The sequence below is a fragment of the Drosophila hydei genome, unplaced genomic scaffold (assembly GCF_003285905.1).
Source record: "Drosophila hydei strain 15085-1641.00,03,60 unplaced genomic scaffold, DhydRS2 tig00000149-arrow-pilon, whole genome shotgun sequence".
In the NCBI taxonomy this organism is placed as follows: Eukaryota; Metazoa; Arthropoda; class Insecta; order Diptera; family Drosophilidae; genus Drosophila; species Drosophila hydei.
This window is the reverse complement of record NW_022045678.1, coordinates 3757359-3776376: the sequence shown is the minus strand read 5'-3', so window position 1 is coordinate 3776376 and position 19018 is coordinate 3757359. Positions and strand designations below refer to the sequence as shown.

General features: G+C 43.0%; 2 protein-coding genes across 4 annotated transcripts; both read left to right on the top strand.

Annotated features, from left to right (window-relative positions):
• The first annotated feature begins 235 nt into the window (after positions 1 to 235).
• Positions 236 to 8867, top strand: LOC111594095 (protein lev-9). Of its 2 annotated transcripts, XM_023307247.2 has the most exons (16): positions 236 to 513; positions 940 to 1245; positions 1297 to 1476; positions 1539 to 1730; positions 2781 to 2957; positions 3963 to 4145; positions 4193 to 4983; positions 5038 to 5239; positions 5298 to 6220; positions 6278 to 6385; positions 6445 to 6764; positions 6833 to 6978; positions 7037 to 7151; positions 7209 to 7327; positions 7385 to 7544; positions 7607 to 8867. In XM_023307247.2, exons 1-16 carry the CDS (start codon positions 462 to 464, stop codon positions 8535 to 8537), a joined length of 4905 nt encoding a protein of 1634 aa, XP_023163015.1. In that variant the 5' UTR covers positions 236 to 461; the 3' UTR covers positions 8538 to 8867. The 2 variants fall into 2 exon arrangements, with proteins under 2 accessions (XP_023163015.1, XP_023163016.1); XM_023307248.2 differs by lacking the exons at positions 3963 to 4145; positions 4193 to 4983; positions 5038 to 5239; ... (6 more) ...; positions 7385 to 7544; positions 7607 to 8867 and adding an exon at positions 3043 to 3322 and having other exon boundaries at positions 242 to 513.
• Positions 8868 to 9437: 570 nt separating this feature from the next.
• Positions 9438 to 18843, top strand: LOC111594101 (monocarboxylate transporter 13). Of its 2 annotated transcripts, none has more exons than XM_030223244.1 (5): positions 9438 to 9852; positions 14668 to 14770; positions 16316 to 16546; positions 16615 to 16741; positions 17010 to 18843. In XM_030223244.1, the coding sequence occupies exons 2-5, from the start codon at positions 14671 to 14673 to the stop codon at positions 18529 to 18531; spliced, it is 1980 nt and encodes a 659-aa protein (XP_030079104.1). In that variant the 5' UTR covers positions 9438 to 9852; positions 14668 to 14670; the 3' UTR covers positions 18532 to 18843. The 2 variants fall into 2 exon arrangements, with proteins under 2 accessions (XP_030079104.1, XP_023163023.2); XM_023307255.2 differs by having other exon boundaries at positions 9440 to 9852; positions 16319 to 16546; positions 17010 to 18842.
• The last annotated feature ends 175 nt before the right edge of the window (positions 18844 to 19018 follow it).

Genomic DNA, 19018 nt, shown 5'->3' with positions numbered 1-19018 from the left:
CACATCTAAATCAGGATTTGAATAGAGCTTACCGGTGTTTAGCTTAGACAGAATCCTTATACGCAGCAATATATCATTTTCTACACACACATATGTACGTGTTAGTAGAGTATAGGTATTCGTGTAGAGCTGTGTAGACTACATCAGAACTTAGTTGGGACACAAACCATTAACGCATCCTCAGTCTGTCGGAAGCGATGCTGCTCTCACCATCTGTCACCAGTTGAGAGCAAAATACCCAAAATTTCAGCAGCTGAGCTGCATTTCGTGTTGTTTCGCCCAAGTGTGCAGTCTGCAGGATACAAGCAGCTTGCGAAATACGCACTAACTTGTAAAAAAGCTTAGTAAAATAAGGCATAAGATGCTGCAGATGTAAATCAATTGGAACCGATGTAAACCAATTGGAAGAACAACAAAAAACCCACTAAACAAAAACCCCAGCTGAAAAACAGGCTATCAAAATGAATCGTCTGCTGCTGCACTGCTTGGTGACCATGATTCTGGTCTACAAAGGTGACTATGTGTTTGATTGATTTGACTGATTGATGGACTGCCAACAGCACAGATAAGTATAATTAGTGAATTGGAAATATGACAAAGACTAGACTATTATGCGATTCCAACGTGCAGCTGAAAAATGTATATGCTGCTGATTATATAAGCGAGCCTCGCAGTGCGCAGGCTCCAAATGCTGCTTGGACAGGCCGACCGACTGACTGACTGACTGACATGTGGAGCAGACGTCAACACAGAAATGGGTCAATGTTTTTGAGTGCAAGTCAGGCAGCAGCAGAGACACCCACCTCGCGCCTTAAACTCTCCTCCTCTCGCCGTTAGCGGACGAAGTAGGAATCAAAACAAATGCGCAAATTAAGTGTAGACTTTCGTTGAAACGGAAGTTGGACATCTGCTTAACCGGAAGTTGGATTCTCTTTGCAGTCATCTCGGTGCCCACCAGCCAGACGACCGCATTGAGTGGCCAAGCAACTACCACAGAGATACCACAGCAGGATGATGACGACGACGATTGGGATGAGGGCGATGATTCGCTGGAGTCCGATGACGATGGACGCGTCTACAAGAATCCACGCAATTCGCCGTCCACGGAGTGTCCGCGGGATGAGGAGCAGGCCACGCTGTTGGGTCAGAAGTGCTTGCGCAAATGCTCCTCCGATGAGGATTGCAAGAGCAAGAAGAAGAAGTGTCTGTGCGATGGCGTCTGCGGCAATTCCTGCATCAAGCCAGGTGAGTTACGCTCCAGCTGTTGATATCTTCCTTAACAGCTGTCTTGTCTAGACCGCGAGTGTCCGGAACTGGCCCAGCCCAGCTTGGGCCAGGTCACCGTGGCCGGCCGTCATTTTGGCGCACGCGCATCCTATGCCTGTCCCCACGGCTATCATGTGGTGGGTCTCCAGAGTCGCCTCTGCCAGGCCGATGGCAACTGGGCCGGCGCTGAGCCAGCCTGCAAGCAGAACAGTAAGTGAAAGCCGCTTCCATATCCAATGCCACATCGAAACGAATGCCACTCGCTCTTACAGTCTACTGCCTGAAGCCGCCCCAGATCGAGCACGCGCGCAACTCGGCTCTGCCGGAGCAGGAAACCTTCGACTTGGACTCTACGGTGCAATATCATTGCTTTACGGGCTACGTGACCAACGGATTTCCGCGCGCCAAGTGCCTGGCCATCGACAATCAAGCCAGCTGGTATGGACCGGACATACAGTGCGAGCGTGAGTGTTCCGCAACTGCCTCTAGGACATAGGCAGCTCCTTGAATTGATTCGAGCTCTTCTAATTGCCAGTTATCTTCCTGCAGCAACAGACTAACTAAACAGCTTTTAAGTAGCTCTGTCATAGCTTGCTGTTGTTGTTTGTTAATTGTTTTTGCATTTTTACTTATTTTCAAACATTTTTATTATTAAGTGGATTATTTTTAATTTTTTCATCATTATCTTTTGTTCATAAATATGCATGAAACATTTCTTTTATCTATTCCATTTTTCATTTAGTTAATATCAACGACAAAATTCACTTTTTGCTAAGCTCAATTTAGAAACAACAAATTCAATTTGATTTTTTATCATTTTAAATTTTTTAAGTCTAACGATTTACACGCTTTGCCTGGCATTAATTATTTTTCTAGTGTTAAATTCTTGCATTCTGAGGATCTTATCTAAGCCTCTGCTTACTTCGCAGAGTTCATAAGACTGAGGTCTTAGCTACTTTTTCTCTTGTAGGCAAGGCACGCTCTTATAGGCCAGATCCGTATACGTATCATGAATTTGTAGCTAGTCAAAGTTCTGCTAAAAAAATCACATTGATAACAACTTCAAAAAGCAAAAAAAAACTGCTATTTTGAGTCCTTCTCTAAGTGAAGATCAATAGATAGATTGTGCCAGTTACAGCACTTGAAATAGTCTTATATCATATAAAAATATCATTTAATATCATAAAAAAAATTTAAGTCTAATTTACTTTAAGCCAATTATATTTTAAGGCATAGAGTGAGTTATCAAAAGGAAATCTGACTTCGGAAAGTCATCAGAATCTTAGCGTTTGGCTTAGCTTCTATAGACAATTAGCCAATCAATTTTAACTCATCTAATTGAATATTCATATGATATTTAACTGAAGTTTTAATTGTGGCGGGTGTTGAGAGTTCCTTCCTGTAGACTTTCCTCTCAGATAATCCCATTTAATGTCAGATAGTCTGAAATATTCCCACTAAGGCAGAGTAAAAATTATTAATAAATTGAATCTAATCTACTCAACTACTTACAGCTCGCTCCTGTGGACAGCCTCCAGATCCGGCGTACGGCTGGCATGCCGGCGAGTGTTACACCTATGGCTGCAAGATCACCTACAACTGCGGCACCGGCTACGAGCTGGTGGGCAAGCACGAGCGCTATTGTCAGTCGGATGGCTCCTGGACGCCCAAGGAGCTGCCCACCTGTGTTTGTGAGTATCTTGCGCCTTTGTCCATCTAGATAGAACAAGTTGTTAACTTTTCATTTTATGATTTACCAATTCCCCCACCACAAAGCGGATAACGCAAATGTTACAACCACCCAAGCAACGTTGTCTTAAACCAAATTTAAATTTCTGTTGCGGGATTGTTCCAAAAAAAAAAAACCAAAATTAAAACCAAATACCAAAAGCAAAACCAAAATACAATTTGCAATTTGTTCCGAGCGCAAGTTTTCGATGCTCCTAGCCAAATCGTTAATTATCGTTCTGCATTCAATACTAATAATTGTTCAAAAGTTGTTGTTGGCCTACAAAATGTTAATTGAATAATAAATCTAATAAAAGTTACCACAAATCTTAAGAAACAAAAAAAGAAACTACAACAAAACCCGAGTTGTTTTATTTCTCAGTTGGTCTAAGCGAGCGCTTTTCTAAGATTTGTGATAGCTTTTAAGAACCCATCGGAACGTCCTTAGAGACTTAGCCTTGGCATCTTCTCACATCTCATGCCTCTTAAACCCATGCACTTAGCTAAGTGTATTAGCCTTGACTTACTCTTTTCCGCTGTTCCTTTGATAACCTTTGAGCTTCATGTAAAAGCTTAAGATTTCCTTGCTTAGACGTGTTCTCTAGATCTGTTCCTCTGTGTTGTCTTTTAATCCCATCTACAAAATTTTCAGTGCACTTTTGTAATGGCTTTCACTCACTCTCATTATTAGCCTTGTTGTTACACTAGTCTCGTACATTAACCCTAGCTATAACTAGTTTAAGCCATTCTCGTCCCCGAAGGAGATACCTCGCAAGAGCACATCTTACTCTCAGTGGTTTTTTCCTCAGTCAGAGACTCTAGTACTTATGACTCTTGCAGCTCGAGTGTTATCTTCCAACCACTTAGACCCTAAGCACCTTCACAGCGTCTACCTCTCTATGATTCTGTTTCGGTTTAATAGCATCCACAATCCAAGCACTATTTTATCCACATGCTTACCTTCACAGTGGTCACATCCGTAGTCTGTCCGACGCCCGAGAATCCCAAGAATGGCAAGGCTACGTACACCACCTTAGCCTACAATTCGGTGGTCAGTTACGAGTGCCGCTACGGTTACACCTTGGTGGGTGAGAGTTCCAGCCGCTGTGGAGCCAGCGCCAAGTGGAGTGGCATTGTGCCCAGCTGCAAAGGTAGGTTCTCAGTTTATTCCAATGCCTACGCTAAAAATTGCTTGCAGAAATCAACTGCGGACATCCGGGAGTGCTGTACAATGGCTGGATCGAGAATATTGAGGCAGGGACTGGCCTAGGGGCCAGCATCATCTTTCGCTGTCAGCCTGAGATGTTGATCAACGGCCTGGGCTCGAGTGTTTGTCAGATCGATGGACGTTGGCGGAATGCGTTGCCCGAGTGCTTGGCGCCCTGTGTGGTGCCAACCATATCGCAGGGCTTCGTAATACCCATTGAGATAACTACCGATGAGAACGGCACGACAATAGTGACACCGACTACGACGACAACGCCATCGCCTACGCAAATTGTGGGCGGGGTTGAGAAGGTCAAGCATGGCACAGCGCTTGAGGTGAAGTGCGATGAGAACTATGAGTTTCCCGTTTCATTGCTGAGTCCGCCGACTTGCAACAATGGCACCTGGAGCATCATACCACGCTGTGTGCCAGCACGCTGCAAGAGCATGCCGAAGCCGCCGAAGCATGGCATGGTAATGGCGCCGAAGACGGAGCACGGCATGAAAGCGAGATTCAAGTGCAAGGATGGCTTTAAGTTGGTCAGTCCCGAGGGCAAGGATATCACGGATCCACATGATTATGTGCTAACCTGTTCCTTTGGCAACTGGACGGGAGAAACGCCCAAGTGTGACGAGGTCTTCTGCTCTTTCCCCGGCTACATACCCCACGGCAAGGTGTTGCTCGTGGGCAACATGGGCCTATACGACTATCGTCCCTATGTCAAGAAGATTGTCAACAACAAGCAAATCATGTACGACTGCGACAAGGGCTATGTCCTGGAGGTAAGATATTGAGTTATCTCTGTTCGATTGATTGATTCATTGGCCATTCTTCAGGTGGGTCCACCAGGCGCTACTTGCGTGGGTGGCAAATGGCGTCCTTTGGATTTGCCGCAATGTTTGCTTAGCCAGCATCCACGTCTGCGCTGGAACCGACGTCGGCGACGTTCATTGCAACTGCGTCAACTACGCTCCATCTACTTGCTGCGGCGACAACGTCAACTGCAGCGACAACTGGCGGAGCATCAGGATTTCCCAGGTGAGTTCTGTGAGCCAAGTTTTGATAGACCTACGAAATGCGTTCGTTCGTCCCGCAGCCGGAATGCCGACGGCTGCACGCATTAAGCGCAGCGCCAACATGAACGAGAATCCTTCAGACATCGATTTGGCCTACTCCAAGTACTATCAGAAGATCAAAGAACGATATCAGCGCTATGTGCGCAAAATCTTGGGTCACAATCGACTGTACCAGCAGACGCAGGCCCAGAACGGACGCTGGTACAACCAGTACAATAGCCCCGAGCTGGACATGATGCGCAAGGCCACACAGAAGTGGCGCAATGAAGTCGATGAGGATATCGATGAGCATCGTGGACGAGTGCTGCCGCTGCCCAACATCAATCAGAGCTCGCGTTATAGCCACTCGCGCAACTCGAATGAGGCCCCAGCTCCGCTCTCGCATGCCTCTGTTGAACGCAAGCTTCATGGAAATGCCACACGAACGCTGATTGAGCAGCTGAAATCTCAGATTGTGCGGCGGCGACGCAGGCGCAGTCCCAGCACCGGCGCCACCGGCACGCCCCCGCCCGAAACCGAATTAGATACGAGCGATGGGGGCGAGGCCAACAAGGCAGCCGGTGGCAAGCGTCTGCGGGGTCCATGCGAGGATCTCGACTGGGACTCGTTTGCCAACATAACGACGGTGCGGCCAGGCAAAGCTCCAGGCAGAAACTCTGTGGGCATAATGCTGCAGCTGGAATGCAATGCGGGCTTCAAGCTCAATATCAAAGGCGAGAATGCGACTGCGCGGTGCATACGCGGCATCTGGAAGCCCGATGTGCCCAAGTGCATGTCCGCTCCGTGCCTGGTGCCAGCTGTGGAGCATGGGCAGTACTACAAGGTGGAGCCACACACCAAGCAGCTAAGCGATAAGCCCTCCCTGACGCCACTCTCCACCTACGAGGAGATTCAATCAAATGAGTTCATAACCTTGGAATGCGAGGACGGCTTCAATATACAGGTGAGTCACTAGACTCTTAGCGAGCTGGCTCTAATCGCTCTCTACCAATTCATGCAGGGCTCTGCTCAGCTGCGTTGCGCCCATGGCTCCTGGTCTGTCAATGCTTTCTCCGAATGCACCTCCTTGCCCTGCACACTGCCCAACATACCCGGCGTTATCTATGAGGCAAGTTGCACATATTTCCAACTGTGTTTTACAATAGCCGTAAATGTGTTTTCCCGTAGGGCGGTTATCGCGCTGGCCTGACCATTGGCCACGGCAGCACAGTCAGCGTGCGCTGTGAGCTGTCGACAAATGCCAATCCCATTGAGATGTCCTGTCACAAGGGTGTCTTGACCCCTCCCAGCATACCCTGTGAGTCTGGGTTGCGCAAGTCGCGCGAGGAACTGGAGCATGTCACGAACGCGCCCGCGCCCACAACACACAGCAAAGTCGAGCACAACGAACTGGACAACGATCATCATGACAACAATACGGACGAGCACGGCGAGGACTTAAAAATGTGCGGACATCCGAGCTTGACAGACGGCGCCCTGGTCTACAAGTGAGTGCTCCTTACCACCTTACCAATTGGGCTACTCTCGCTCACAATGCCGGCTTTGTTCCCCTTAGAAACGCTGACCACGCCGAAATAGAGGGCGCCTATGAAAGCGGCACGGAGATCTTCTTCAATTGCATTCCGAATGCAGCCGGCGATCGTCAAACCTGGCGCATCATCTGCGACAATGGACAGTGGATCGGTCGCTCCTACAACTGCGGTAAGTCTGATCCAGCACTGATTCCACTTTAATCTCAGATGCGACTCGTGTAACACAGAGAACGGGACGTGTCTGTTCCGCAACAATGAAGCGAATGTGGTTAGCTTCTACAACGATTTGGAGATAAGAGAGGACATTGTGGAATTTCCACCTGGCGCTACAATTATATCCAGGTACGTTGCACCAGCCCAAGCAGATTTAACTAGCCGCCCCTAACGCCTCTTCTATAGATGCGTCGACATTGGCAAATTCTCAATGACGGGCAGCCACGAGCGCACCTGCATACACTCGGAGTGGACCAATACGAAGCCCGTGTGCTCAGGCCTAAATCAGGAGAACGATTATGCGAGTGGGTAGCACACTTCAATTGATTTGCATTCTCGCCATAAAAGATATTCCCTTGCAGTGGAGAAGGCTCCCACCATACTGTTTCGTCATCAGAACGGACCCATTGCCCAGAGCAATGATGGCAAATTGATTGTATATCCGGGCACTACGCTGCATATGGAATGTCTGTGGATGCGACGCTTTGGCAATCCCAAATGGAATGTCAGCCATGTCCACAAGTGGGTAGCAGACAGCACTTTACGAATGCCCGTCCATCCAACTAACTGTCTGAAACTTTCAGGAACTACACCGAGGGCTGGGTAACGGAGGCAGATGAGGGTCGAGACTCGACGTTGGAGTATCGTTTGAGCATATTCGATGCTGTCGCCGATGACACGGGCATTTACTCCTGCATGACTCCGGCTAGGCATGAGCATGCCGTCGAGGTGGTGGTCAAGTCCATCAACTGTCCAGAGATACCGATTAGGCGCGGCCTGATCGTAAATACGAACGATACGAAACTGAGCACACGCGTGCTGTTGTCCTGTTCGAATGGCAACTCGTTGATTGGCGCATCGGAGCTGTTTTGCTTGCCCAGTGGCAATTGGAGCGCACTGTTGCCGGTTTGCGAGAGCGTGGAGTGCGGCGATATACCGCTGATGCCGAACAATGTTAGCTCACCGCGCGTTGCTGTGTTATCGCGTGAGGTGGGCGGGCGAGCGGCATTCTCCTGCTCCACGGGTTACGGATTGCGCGGCCCAACGGAGGCCATCTGTTTGCCTACGGGCGAATGGGCGACACCGTTTCCCACCTGTGTCGAAGTGCAATGCGATAATCCGGGCGCGCCGCAAAACGGTTACGCCCAGGGCTCGGCACCATATCGTGCCGGCGACGTGGTCCAATTCAATTGCAACCCGGAATATATGATGCAAGGTCAGCCAATAATTGCCTGTCAGGATAACGGACGCTGGTCGGGCGGTTTGCCCAAATGTGTGCAGGCCTGTTCGTATCCAGGCACCGCCATCAGCGGTCGCATGTCTTCCGTGAAATTCTACTATGCCATCGGCGAGAGCATCACCTTCACCTGTGATGCCGGCCTTGAGCTGCGCGGCTCCAAGGTGCTCAAGTGCATGAAGAATGGCAAATGGTCAAGTGCCATACCCACATGTGTCGCCAATGATGCGCCCGCTGGCGCTGTTGGCACTAATAAACATTTGACAACCATGGGTTAATCCCCATCCGTGAATTGAGTTAAAAATCAAAAGTGATACTAATACATATGTACTTACTAATTGCACATTCGAGTAACGGTAACAGTAACGACAAGCGAAACACGCGGATATACGAATACTGACATTTTCTTGCGATTCAACAATAATTGTAATTGATATTGTCTAACGGCGTCATTTTACTATTAATAAATGTTCGGTCAAAAAAAAAGATTTAAACAAGCAAAACCCCAACAAGTTGGCGCCAAAATAGAACGACAACGTTCGATAATTGTTTTTCCCAACCAGTTCATTTGAATAAATTACTTAGCTAACTGAACCATTTTGAGTATAACACCGACTTTACATTGATTTAACATTGGGTTGCCCACATATGAACATTATTTCCCTGATTATAAATAAATAACAAAATTGGTTAAGAGCTGGTTAAATATTTATTGTAATATTTTAAATATGTAAAGTTAAAATGTTCTATTATTTTATTGAACAATTTGCACTTTGATGTATTTTAATTTGATAAACTGAGAAATGCTTTTCAAATTCATAAATTAAAAATTTAAACAAATTATATAAAAATTATAAATAAATAAACAAAGTGCATGTAACTTATAAAAAAATATAAATAACACATACACAATTTGATAAGGAAAGACTTTTATTTTAAACTTAAACTATTATTTTAACAATATTAAAATGAATATTTAAGACATATTCATCACAATTTTAAAAGTTGATCGTTGAACTCTTGGCATATAATTTACAGACATATATATAGATATTTACTTATTGCTTTCTGTTTGTATAGGTGTACACAAATTTTACGACCCGCCTGTTTCTTGCTCAAAATGTGTTGTTGTTTGGCATGGTTCATGGTAACTAGTTCGTTCAGCAACGGAACTGCGCTCTGGTAAGAAACGTGAGTGGGCCAGCATTCATTTGTTTTTCCACGTCCGAGAGTGTGGCACGTCGTGTGGGTGGAGTGCGCGTGAAAGACGACGACGGGAACCTTTCGTTTTTCGCGTTTTGTTTTTGTATATATTTCACACAAAATACGTCTATAATTGTGTATATAGTGTAGTTAATTTACATTAATTCATTAATTTCAATAATCGCAACAAACACTGACCCGATGTCATGTAATAGCCAAAAACCAATAAAAACACAAAAAACTCATTCATTATAAAACGTGCAAAAAACGTGCGTCAGTGTGAGTGTGTGTGTATGTGTACGCGTGTGTTCAAGTGTGCTTGTGTGTAAGTGTGTGTGTGTGGCCCGCCTGCTCAGGACGAATTTAAATAGCTAAACAATTAAATTTAAGGTAAGTGTAAGCAGTGATTGAAATGCACAAAAAGAACAGCTGACGCATGCACAACTACAACAACGCAACAACAGTTGCATACACAATAATGTGCGCTGACATTACCTTGCCTGAGCCCCAACCCCTTATACAGGCCCCGGCCCCTTTTGGCAACAGCAGCCAGCGATTCAAGGGCGATGAACTACAACAACAATGCGAACAAGACGAACAAGAACAGGCAGAACAAAAAGCAAAGTCATAAGAGTGTGACAAAAGCTTTTGTGTTGTTTTCGGATTTACACGGTTATTCTCCATATTGCTGTTTTTTTTTGTGCTGCAGCTGTTGTTGTTTTTTCATTTGGTTTGCACTAGTTTTACCCAAAGATTTTAATTTGTGGGCGTCAAGTGACGTGATAACAATGAACGATACCGATACCGATACTACCGTTAATGATGGGATGTAAATCAGTGATAGCCATGCTCTTGTTAGTGTTGTTGTTGTTGTTGTTATTATTGCCAATGCCAACCAGCCGCCCAACGTAACGTTTTTTTTTCTGCCGCTGCTCTTACTGCTCTGTTACTGCAAGTCTCAAGCACGCAGGCCCCGACACGCGCGCAACAGTAGCGTTCGCGGTGACGTTGGCGTCTACGCGTCGTCGTTGGCATAGGCAGCATAAAAAGTCAGTATGTTAGTGGGGGCCGCTTTGCTGTTGTTGTTGCTTTTGGTTGAGCTGTTATTGTTTGCTTGCCTGCCTAACACAGACATATATAACTGTATAATTGTACGCGGTGTGTATGTACGTATCTCAATACAAATACTTGTTTGCTCTTATTTCGTGCGCCTTAAAGTGCGTAATAAATAAATTGGGTCAGTGTTGCCATCTGATCCTATGCCCTCAAATCCAATTTGTTGTTGTTGCCAACTAAAAGAGGACATGTAAGCTGAGACATTTTGTTTGTTTTGGGATTGCTTTAAGCAGTTTAAAACTTTTTTAGCTATCTACATACTTACAAACGTGTGTGTACACGTATTATTCCCGCCCAGATGATATCTCAGTTATTTGTTAACAAACAATAAAATTATGACGCATTTACACGTAGAAAAGTCATTAACATCTAGGCCATACTATAGTATTTATTGCTTCTGCTGGCTAATATTTACTTGGGGTGCGGTCAGGCTGAGCATTGCTTATGCAAACATCTGGAATCCGTTAGGTACACATTGTTGTTGTTTGCGGCTTTTTGATCAGATCAAAAATAAAAATTGATTTGAGCCATTCAAGTAATCTGGACAAAAAAATATAATGAATTACGCATTAGATAAGTTATCTGAAGACTGTACTATCGATAGGTACTCGATCACAATTTGCTCTTATGCTTGCGGAGTAGGCGTGAGTAACAACAAGAGAGAGTGTGAGAGAGAGGAAGGGAGCATAAGGGATGATCAATCACTCAGTACACTGACTTTTACATTTCTCTTCTATTTTGCCGTCTGCTTTGTTTATTGTTCTGCATGCGGGCAACTGGCCAGGGGCCATTGCTCTAAGCAACAGCTGTATGTAAACATAATTGTGTTTGACATGCATTGCTGTTAATTGTTAATTGACTGCGCTGTTATCGATAGCATCTGCAAGCAGTGCGCATTTCCTTTTCTCGCCCACTCTCTTGTCGCTTCTTTCTTCTTTCATTTTGTTTTCTGTATTAAGCAGACAAAAGACAGTGCCGACTCATTGTCGTCCCCATGTCTGGGTCTTTGTGTCTGCTACCTGCATTTAGTGCGAAATGCAGCTAAACTCTTGTCTATCATTAATGACCTGTCCCAACAGTGATAAACACACATGTGCCTTTGTAAGGCAGCATTTAATAAACTTTCTTGGAATTCGTGGATCAGCTCAGATACGGAAAGAGAAACAGTATACCCACATTTATGCATGTTTGTCTGTCATAGTAATTGTCTGAAAACGTGATTATCTCTAAATCAAGAAGCATCACCGGGTTAGACAGCTGCTTAGCTTATCACATACATTGACAATTGTCGAAAAGATTTTTATTGCAACTTACTCTCGAACAATACCGTCTACATACCGTCATAACATATATAAATCATTTTTCTTTGGCAAACGTGTTATAGCAAAATAAACTTACAGTTATCAGTAATTGGCAACAAGTAATTGTTGTTCGCCCCATTTAAACCGGAAAGAAGTGATGGTTTTATAAATAGTATAGGCTCGTTGCTGTCCTTCCTTTCTGAACCAAGGTCAACTTTCGATTATCGATGTGAAAGGTTCTAATTGTCGACCGTTTATTATTTATATATGCGGCCTCGTCATATAATTTGAGCCAAACAACACAGCTGTTTTATTTCACACAAGTTTAAATTATTACTATGTGATTTATAGCTGCTTAACGAAGTGTGCAAACAATTTTCGCTCATATTACACAGCAAACACACACACATGAATACACACACACATACATACATACATACATACATGCATGATACATACATACAATTATATATATTTCAGTAAAAAATAAAAGGAATAATGGAATATGCCGATAGGTTAATCGAAATTTGAAGCCAGGTTCAATTGTTCTAGGTGCTAGACAATACTTAAATAAATGTAATAAAGTGTTATTATGTTAATTTATTGCTACTCAATGCAATTATCTTCTATTTAAATGCACATGGTTTTTATATAACTATTTAGAACAAGAATCGTAATTGTTTAGGCAATAGATACGAATTGAGCACAGTTTTAAGTGATCAGCGTTGTGACTATTGGGCATGAAGCTGACCAATCGAAAAAGTCTAACTTAGACCTCGGGTTCGTTCCGATAGGGAAAATACATACAAGCACACACATACATGCTTATGCACATATAGTGTACGTAATTGTTGTCAATACGTTTCAATTCAATTCAGGCGCCAATTGAATTTAAATGTGTAACATTTGTTTTTGAGTCGATTTGTTGCTTCATAACTGCCCAGGAAACGACCTTCAAGCTTTTGGGGGCAACGGAACGAGTTGTTGATTGCGTTGTTCTCAATTCAAAACAAAATTTCCATTATACCTAAAGTGTGCGCATATATGTACATACATGCACATATACATACATATACGACGCTCACAAATACAACAATTTAATCATAAACAGATATCTATTATCTAAGTTCTTAAACTATGACAACTCGACAGCAATTTAAAACCATTTGACCATCACATGCCCACAGTATGAAATATAATAGATATTGGTTGCAATATTTGTAATTCTTTCCTGCTGCCCATCAATAATCTCGCTCTCGATTTGTGGAACGCATAAAAAAGATACATCCATACATTGGCTTTTGTTTGTTTTGCTTATCGTTCTGAGAACGCGTATTTCTATCACCAACAATGACGTCATGAGCTCCCACAGCTGAAAAAGTTTCATCATTAGCGACAAGCAACGACGCAAAAAAATAAAAAATAAAAAAAAAATAAAAACAAAAACAAAAAATCAAAATATTTACATAAAGATGAGTATATATACATACATATTCAGATATATATAAAGATTCGGAAAATTATGTTCTCCGTCTCTCGCTTGATCATCGATGTAGCAAAAACATATGAATCATCGCTACGATGGGCAAATGTACATGATGTTGCGTTGTTGCTTTTGTTGCCGAGGGTTGAGATCAGGCCACTAGCTGAAGTGGCTCTGTGCGACCTACATACAAAATTAGAGTTGCTAACTGTAGTTCATTTCTGCGAACTATGCCGATTCGTTTTTTTTTTTTTTTGACTAGTTCAGTTATCGTTCATTACTGGCTCTATGGTTCATTGAAATGAGCTGCTCAATCGAACTGATTCTGAATAACTTTAATACATATAAGTTGAATTGGACTTTTGTTCGTTCCCTAACAGTTATCAGCAATAGTAGCTTTATATACATCGGAATCGAATTCGCGACGTTGTCTGCGGTCGAGAGACACTTATGACGAAACATGTTCAGTCATTTAGCGTGCAATTACTTCAGGCGAGCTATAAACTGAGATTAGATGCCAAAAGCAACACGCTCAGTCGGCTAACCATTTGCTCTCAAATATAAGAAAATCATTCCAGTATTTATATAAAAGTTGGGCGCGTGTCTTGTTGTCTATAACCGTGACACGAACTCAAAAAAATTTCGTATGTGTTCGTGCATGACTGCAAACACGAGTTAACACGAAAATTTTATTAAGCATATTATAAATATTTGCTTCTAGAATAAAAAATGGAAAAATTATAAATAAATAGGAGATGGTTAAATCAGATTAAACATAACAAATTCTTTTTTTTTCTTTTTTCTTATATATATATATATATATATATATATATATAAAGTTTATAAGTAAATATATATCAATTTATGTGTCTTAAATATATTATTAACATAATTTTATTGTGATTGATTCAGATACATATGTATGTATATGGATTTATGATCGTCTTCTAATTTCTCGTGCTGTGTTGAGAAACACGCGCCCATCTCTAATTGATGTGCACATATGTATATACATATGCCGGATGTTTCATGTTTTAATCAGTTTTTTTCTTATTCTTTGAATGTCATCCCTATCTCTCTGTATCTATCTCTCTTCGTTCTTTCCCTCCCTCTCTCTTCTTTCTTTCTCTTTATGCCAAGCAGTTGAAGTCCAATGAATTCTAGTATTCGCGTGATATTCATATTCTATATTTCAACCAAAAAAAAAAAAACAAAAACAAAGAAAACTAAAATTTGTTATATCCTCAAACCACAAAACAACAACACACTATTTTTCTTTCTCTCTCTTTCTCTTTCTTCTTACAGACCATGCATAAGGAAAAAGTTATAAGTACACAAAATGCAAATAAAGCAAACAACAAAGAGCATAAAATAAATGGAACAACTAAAGAAAATAGTGATAAAACAGGTCAGTAATCTATCCATCAATAAACAACTATCGAATCATATACAATATATATGTATGTATATGGGACTACAAGCGATGCTCAGTAAAATTTGATTTCATTTTTGATTGATTGACACACATAACCTCAATCGATTATTTTAATAACTTGAAAACCCTTTCAGATTACATACACTACAATATCTGCCAGTTGCTATTGTTTATTGTATATTTGTGAAATGATTAATTAGCGTCTGTGAAGCATATAGTACCAGTATAGTATATAGTATAGTGCGGACAGTATAGTTTGCATAGAATGCAACTGGTACAGTCACGCCTTAATCTGACTAATTAGCAGTAACATAACAAAGCTGTCGCCTAATCAATTGCGTAGGTATACGCCCGATGTCTTTTTATAGCTAGCCAACGAACCCAATTCAATAGATCGCTGTTCAACCAACCCCCACGATTGACTCAGCCTATAGCTCCATGTAGATTGCTCGTATCATGATTTGCCGGACGCTGACAACCCAAATCGCTTGGCAAATAACACTAGGCCCCGAATCCCCATCGTTGCGTATCGTTGACGTAGACCCGGTTACCGGTTTTTCTTTTTTTTTTTCCTTTTGCCGGCCATATAAATGTGGCGCTATCAGCGATACGCATTGGCATTCCCAACTAGACGCCTAATGGATCTAACTCTGTGCACGCCTAGACCCCGGGCTCCGATTCCGGGCAAAGTGTGAAAGTTTTTTCGGCAGACCCCTCGTACAGATAAGATATGGCTTATTTTGTTCTTTAAATAAATACCAAACGAGCCGGACACTAGAAATGTAGTCTTTTAAGCATTATGTATGACACTCAAGGTTTTTAGTATCTAAATGATAATATCTAGAGAATCTTTGAAATTGGCTCCCCTGGAACTCGCAGCGATACAAAATTTGATAAGAAAATTTTTAATATTAAATGAATCCGATAAGATTTGTTCTAGCACACTGCTTCGAGTAGAGCCTATTGGCTCTAAATTAAATAAGATAAGTTCATAGTATATTATGTAAATCGTTGCAACTTTCTCTTTCTTTCCATCTCGCCTATGTGTCCATGCCTCATCGATCTCAAAAAGCTTAAGAAAAATTCTGTCTTTATGATAACTCTTTCGACTCTGCAATATCGATAAGTAACCGCAATTTATGTGTGATATTCATTTAATTTTCATCTCATTTTAAAATTACATGTTATATATAAAAAAGGAACCACTGGAATCCTTTTGAGCCCTATTGTGTTTCCCAACTGAAAGTTAATTAGCTCTACGAGTTCTTGAATATCTGATCTGTGTTTTATACATCTTTTTATATAATTCGCCTATAGTCGATTCTGGGAACACTCTTATAATGACTTATGCAGACCCGAGTCTGTATTGTGTTGAATCGGCAAAAATATATATAAGAATATGTTCTTTAGGTACTGGGAGCTCTGTTTTGAAGCAGTAGCTACCTCTGCAATGGCCATCTGATAAATGTTTTGACCATGTTCTTATCATTTTGTTTCGTTTCATGTATTTGCACGCAGCAGTTAGTCTGCTGAACAAGAAGGATGACAGCGGCGAATATGACCTCGTGCCACCCGATGGCGGCTGGGGTTGGTTAGTCCTCTTTGGCGCTTGTCTGACGAACATACTCATCCCGGGCACCATTAAAAGTTTTGGTGTATTGTTCATTGAGTTCTTGCAGGCCTTTGAAACGACACAGACGCAGGCCTCCTGGATACCGGCATTATGCTACTTCCTTTACAGTTCATTGGGTGAGTGTTAAATGAGAAGTTCCTACCCATAATGAAAATGCATTCAAAATGTTTCATTACTTTCACAGGACCTGTCTCGAGTATTCTCTCTGTTAAGTATTCCTATCGCACGGTAACTCTGATTGGTGCCGTTTCCGCATCGCTGGGCATGATGCTATCCTACTGGGCATCATCCGTTGGCTACTTGTACATTAGGTAAGTCATTCCTGTTTCAAAATTAGCCTAAAGAGAAGGAGAACAAATATCTAAATTATGGTTGAGCCAGTTTTAAGAAAACACGTTTTGGCTGAGAAGATTCCGTTCAATCTAACTTGTTATGAATTAATTTTTAAAGATCAAGTGTTAAATTAAGGTGCTTACAACCGGTTAAAGGGGCTTAGATGGGCTTATTAACTGATAATCAGATTCTGCTCAGCTGCTTTATTGACTTTCCTCACTGATATCCTCTCTTTTTCTCTTTCAGCTATGGTGTGTTGGTGGGCATTGGTGCAGGCCTTTCCTTTCCGCCCACTGTTTATATTGTAACATCGTACTTCGTAAAGCTACGCGGATTGGCCAATGGTCTCTGCATCTCTGGCAGTGCTATTGGCTCGATTATATTGCCGCCCGTCCTACGCTGGCTACTGGAGACTTATGGCTATCGTGGCTCCTGCTTAATTATGGGTGGCATCACGTTAAACGTTTTGGTGGGCGCCTTGTTCTATGAGCCTGTGGAGCAGCATATGATTCGCGTGCCACGCGCTCGTCAGGCGCTAGAGGATATTCCTGAAGAGGAAGACGTTGGCATTGTAATGAAATTCGAGAATGTCGACGAAACGGCGCCCAATCAGGAGCCGGCGTCTGAAAAGCAGCTGATGCCTTTTAATTCGCCACCGTCGCCGCTCTACCTGCCGGATGATGCGGATGACAAGCAACAATTCGTGCGCAGCGCCTCGGCCGCTGTGGTTCAGAGCTATGCCAAACCCGGCGACGAATTCCAGCCACGGGCCAGAAAGATTAGCACACCAGTACGACTGCCACAACGCAATCAGACATTTACGCCCGGCCAATTGAACTCACAGACATCGCTATATGCTGTGCCGGAGGGCCGCTCCAGCTCTAACAAGCTCGCCATGCGAAACAGCTCGAGGAATCGGCTGTCCAAGCGGTCGCCTTCAACCAGTAGTTTTTTGTATATTAGCACGCCATATCACGGCAGTACTTTGTCCTTTCAACCCAAGGAATTCTCGTCGCATTTATCGTTGCGTTCGGCTGGCAGCGGCGCCGGTGAATCGACGCCCCAAGAGGCCGGCGGTGCGGATGAGACAGGTCAGGGCAAGGCGCAACAAAGCCAGCGCAGCAAATTCTTCGATCTAAGCCTGCTGAAGGATCCCATGTACTTGGTCATACTCATCTCGAACTCAACTAATGCCATCAGCTACACGAATTTCATCATTCTGCTGCCCGCCTTTGGCCTCGCCAGAAACTTCGACAAATCGCTGTCCGCCTACTTGCTCTCGGTAGTGTCGGCAACGGATCTAATTGGTCGCATTGGCGGCTCAGCGCTCTCCGATATGGGCTTCATACCCAAGACGTGGTACTTCGTTGGCGGCTTATCCATTTCGGGCGTTTCGCTAGCATTGTTGCCACTGGCCTATAGCTACGGCGCCGTTTGTTTTTGGTGCTCCATCTTTGGACTTGCATCGGGCATTTATGTGGGTATCACTGCTGTGATCATGGCCGATATGCTGGGTACGGAGCGCCTGACCTCGTCCTATGGCATCAGTCTATTTGTCAATGGTATTCTGCAGCTGGTGGGCCCGCCGCTGTGCAATTGGTGGACCGAAGCGGTCAACAATTATAATCCGCTCTTTCATACGCTGGGATTGACACTGCTTGCCGGATCTGCCCTATGGGCCTTTATGCCTTGGATACAGCGACGCAAAGCCAAAGAGGAGGAGAAGCTGGAGGCCCAACTCGACGAAGAGGCCATCGATGGCTACTAAGCCGGCCGGCTCTCATACCACGTACAATTACAATTAGTTGTTAGGCTTTAAATGCGTACAAAGAGAGAACAGTAGAAAAGCGAAGGAGTGGCATCAGAATGGGGGAAATAAATGTATATCAGAGAGGAGTAGGTGGATCATATAAGTTGAGGGAGAACTTAAAATGGCATTGGAAATTTTGGAAATTGTTAATTTGTTTCTTCCATTAGCTTTTTTGTCTAACTGTTAAGTCTTAATTATTAAATTGTATAATTATTACAATTATTGTTTACTTAATATCAATTTATAGCTTAAGCCAATAACAAATGAAAAATGTCTAGAGCAGTGAAAACTTAAGATGTGAAAATATTTTTTCTATAAATACGCTAAAGAAAAAAAATTTAAAAAAAGCAGTAAAAACCAAGAGAAATATAAAAAAGAAAACAAAATGTTTTTAATTGGTTGGCGTCTGATGTGTCTGATGGAAACTCAAGACTTTTAATCCAAA

What these genes read in the sequence shown, in the direction of transcription:
- LOC111594101 (XM_030223244.1), top strand. Translation starts at nt 14,671, where the DNA reads ATGCATAAGGAAAAAGTTATAAGTACACAAAATGCAAATAAAGCAAAC. An exon ending in AGAAAATAGTGATAAAACAG is followed by an intron (nt 14,771 to 16,315) that starts GTCAGTAATCTA and finishes ATTTGCACGCAG; the next exon opens with CAGTTAGTCTGCTGAACAAG. An exon ending in CTTCCTTTACAGTTCATTGG is followed by an intron (nt 16,547 to 16,614) that starts GTGAGTGTTAAA and finishes TTACTTTCACAG; the next exon opens with GACCTGTCTCGAGTATTCTC.
- LOC111594095 (XM_023307247.2), top strand. Translation starts at nt 462, where the DNA reads ATGAATCGTCTGCTGCTGCACTGCTTGGTGACCATGATTCTGGTCTAC. An exon ending in GCCAGCCTGCAAGCAGAACA is followed by an intron (nt 1,477 to 1,538) that starts GTAAGTGAAAGC and finishes TCGCTCTTACAG; the next exon opens with TCTACTGCCTGAAGCCGCCC. An exon ending in CGGTCGCTCCTACAACTGCG is followed by an intron (nt 6,979 to 7,036) that starts GTAAGTCTGATC and finishes CGTGTAACACAG; the next exon opens with AGAACGGGACGTGTCTGTTC.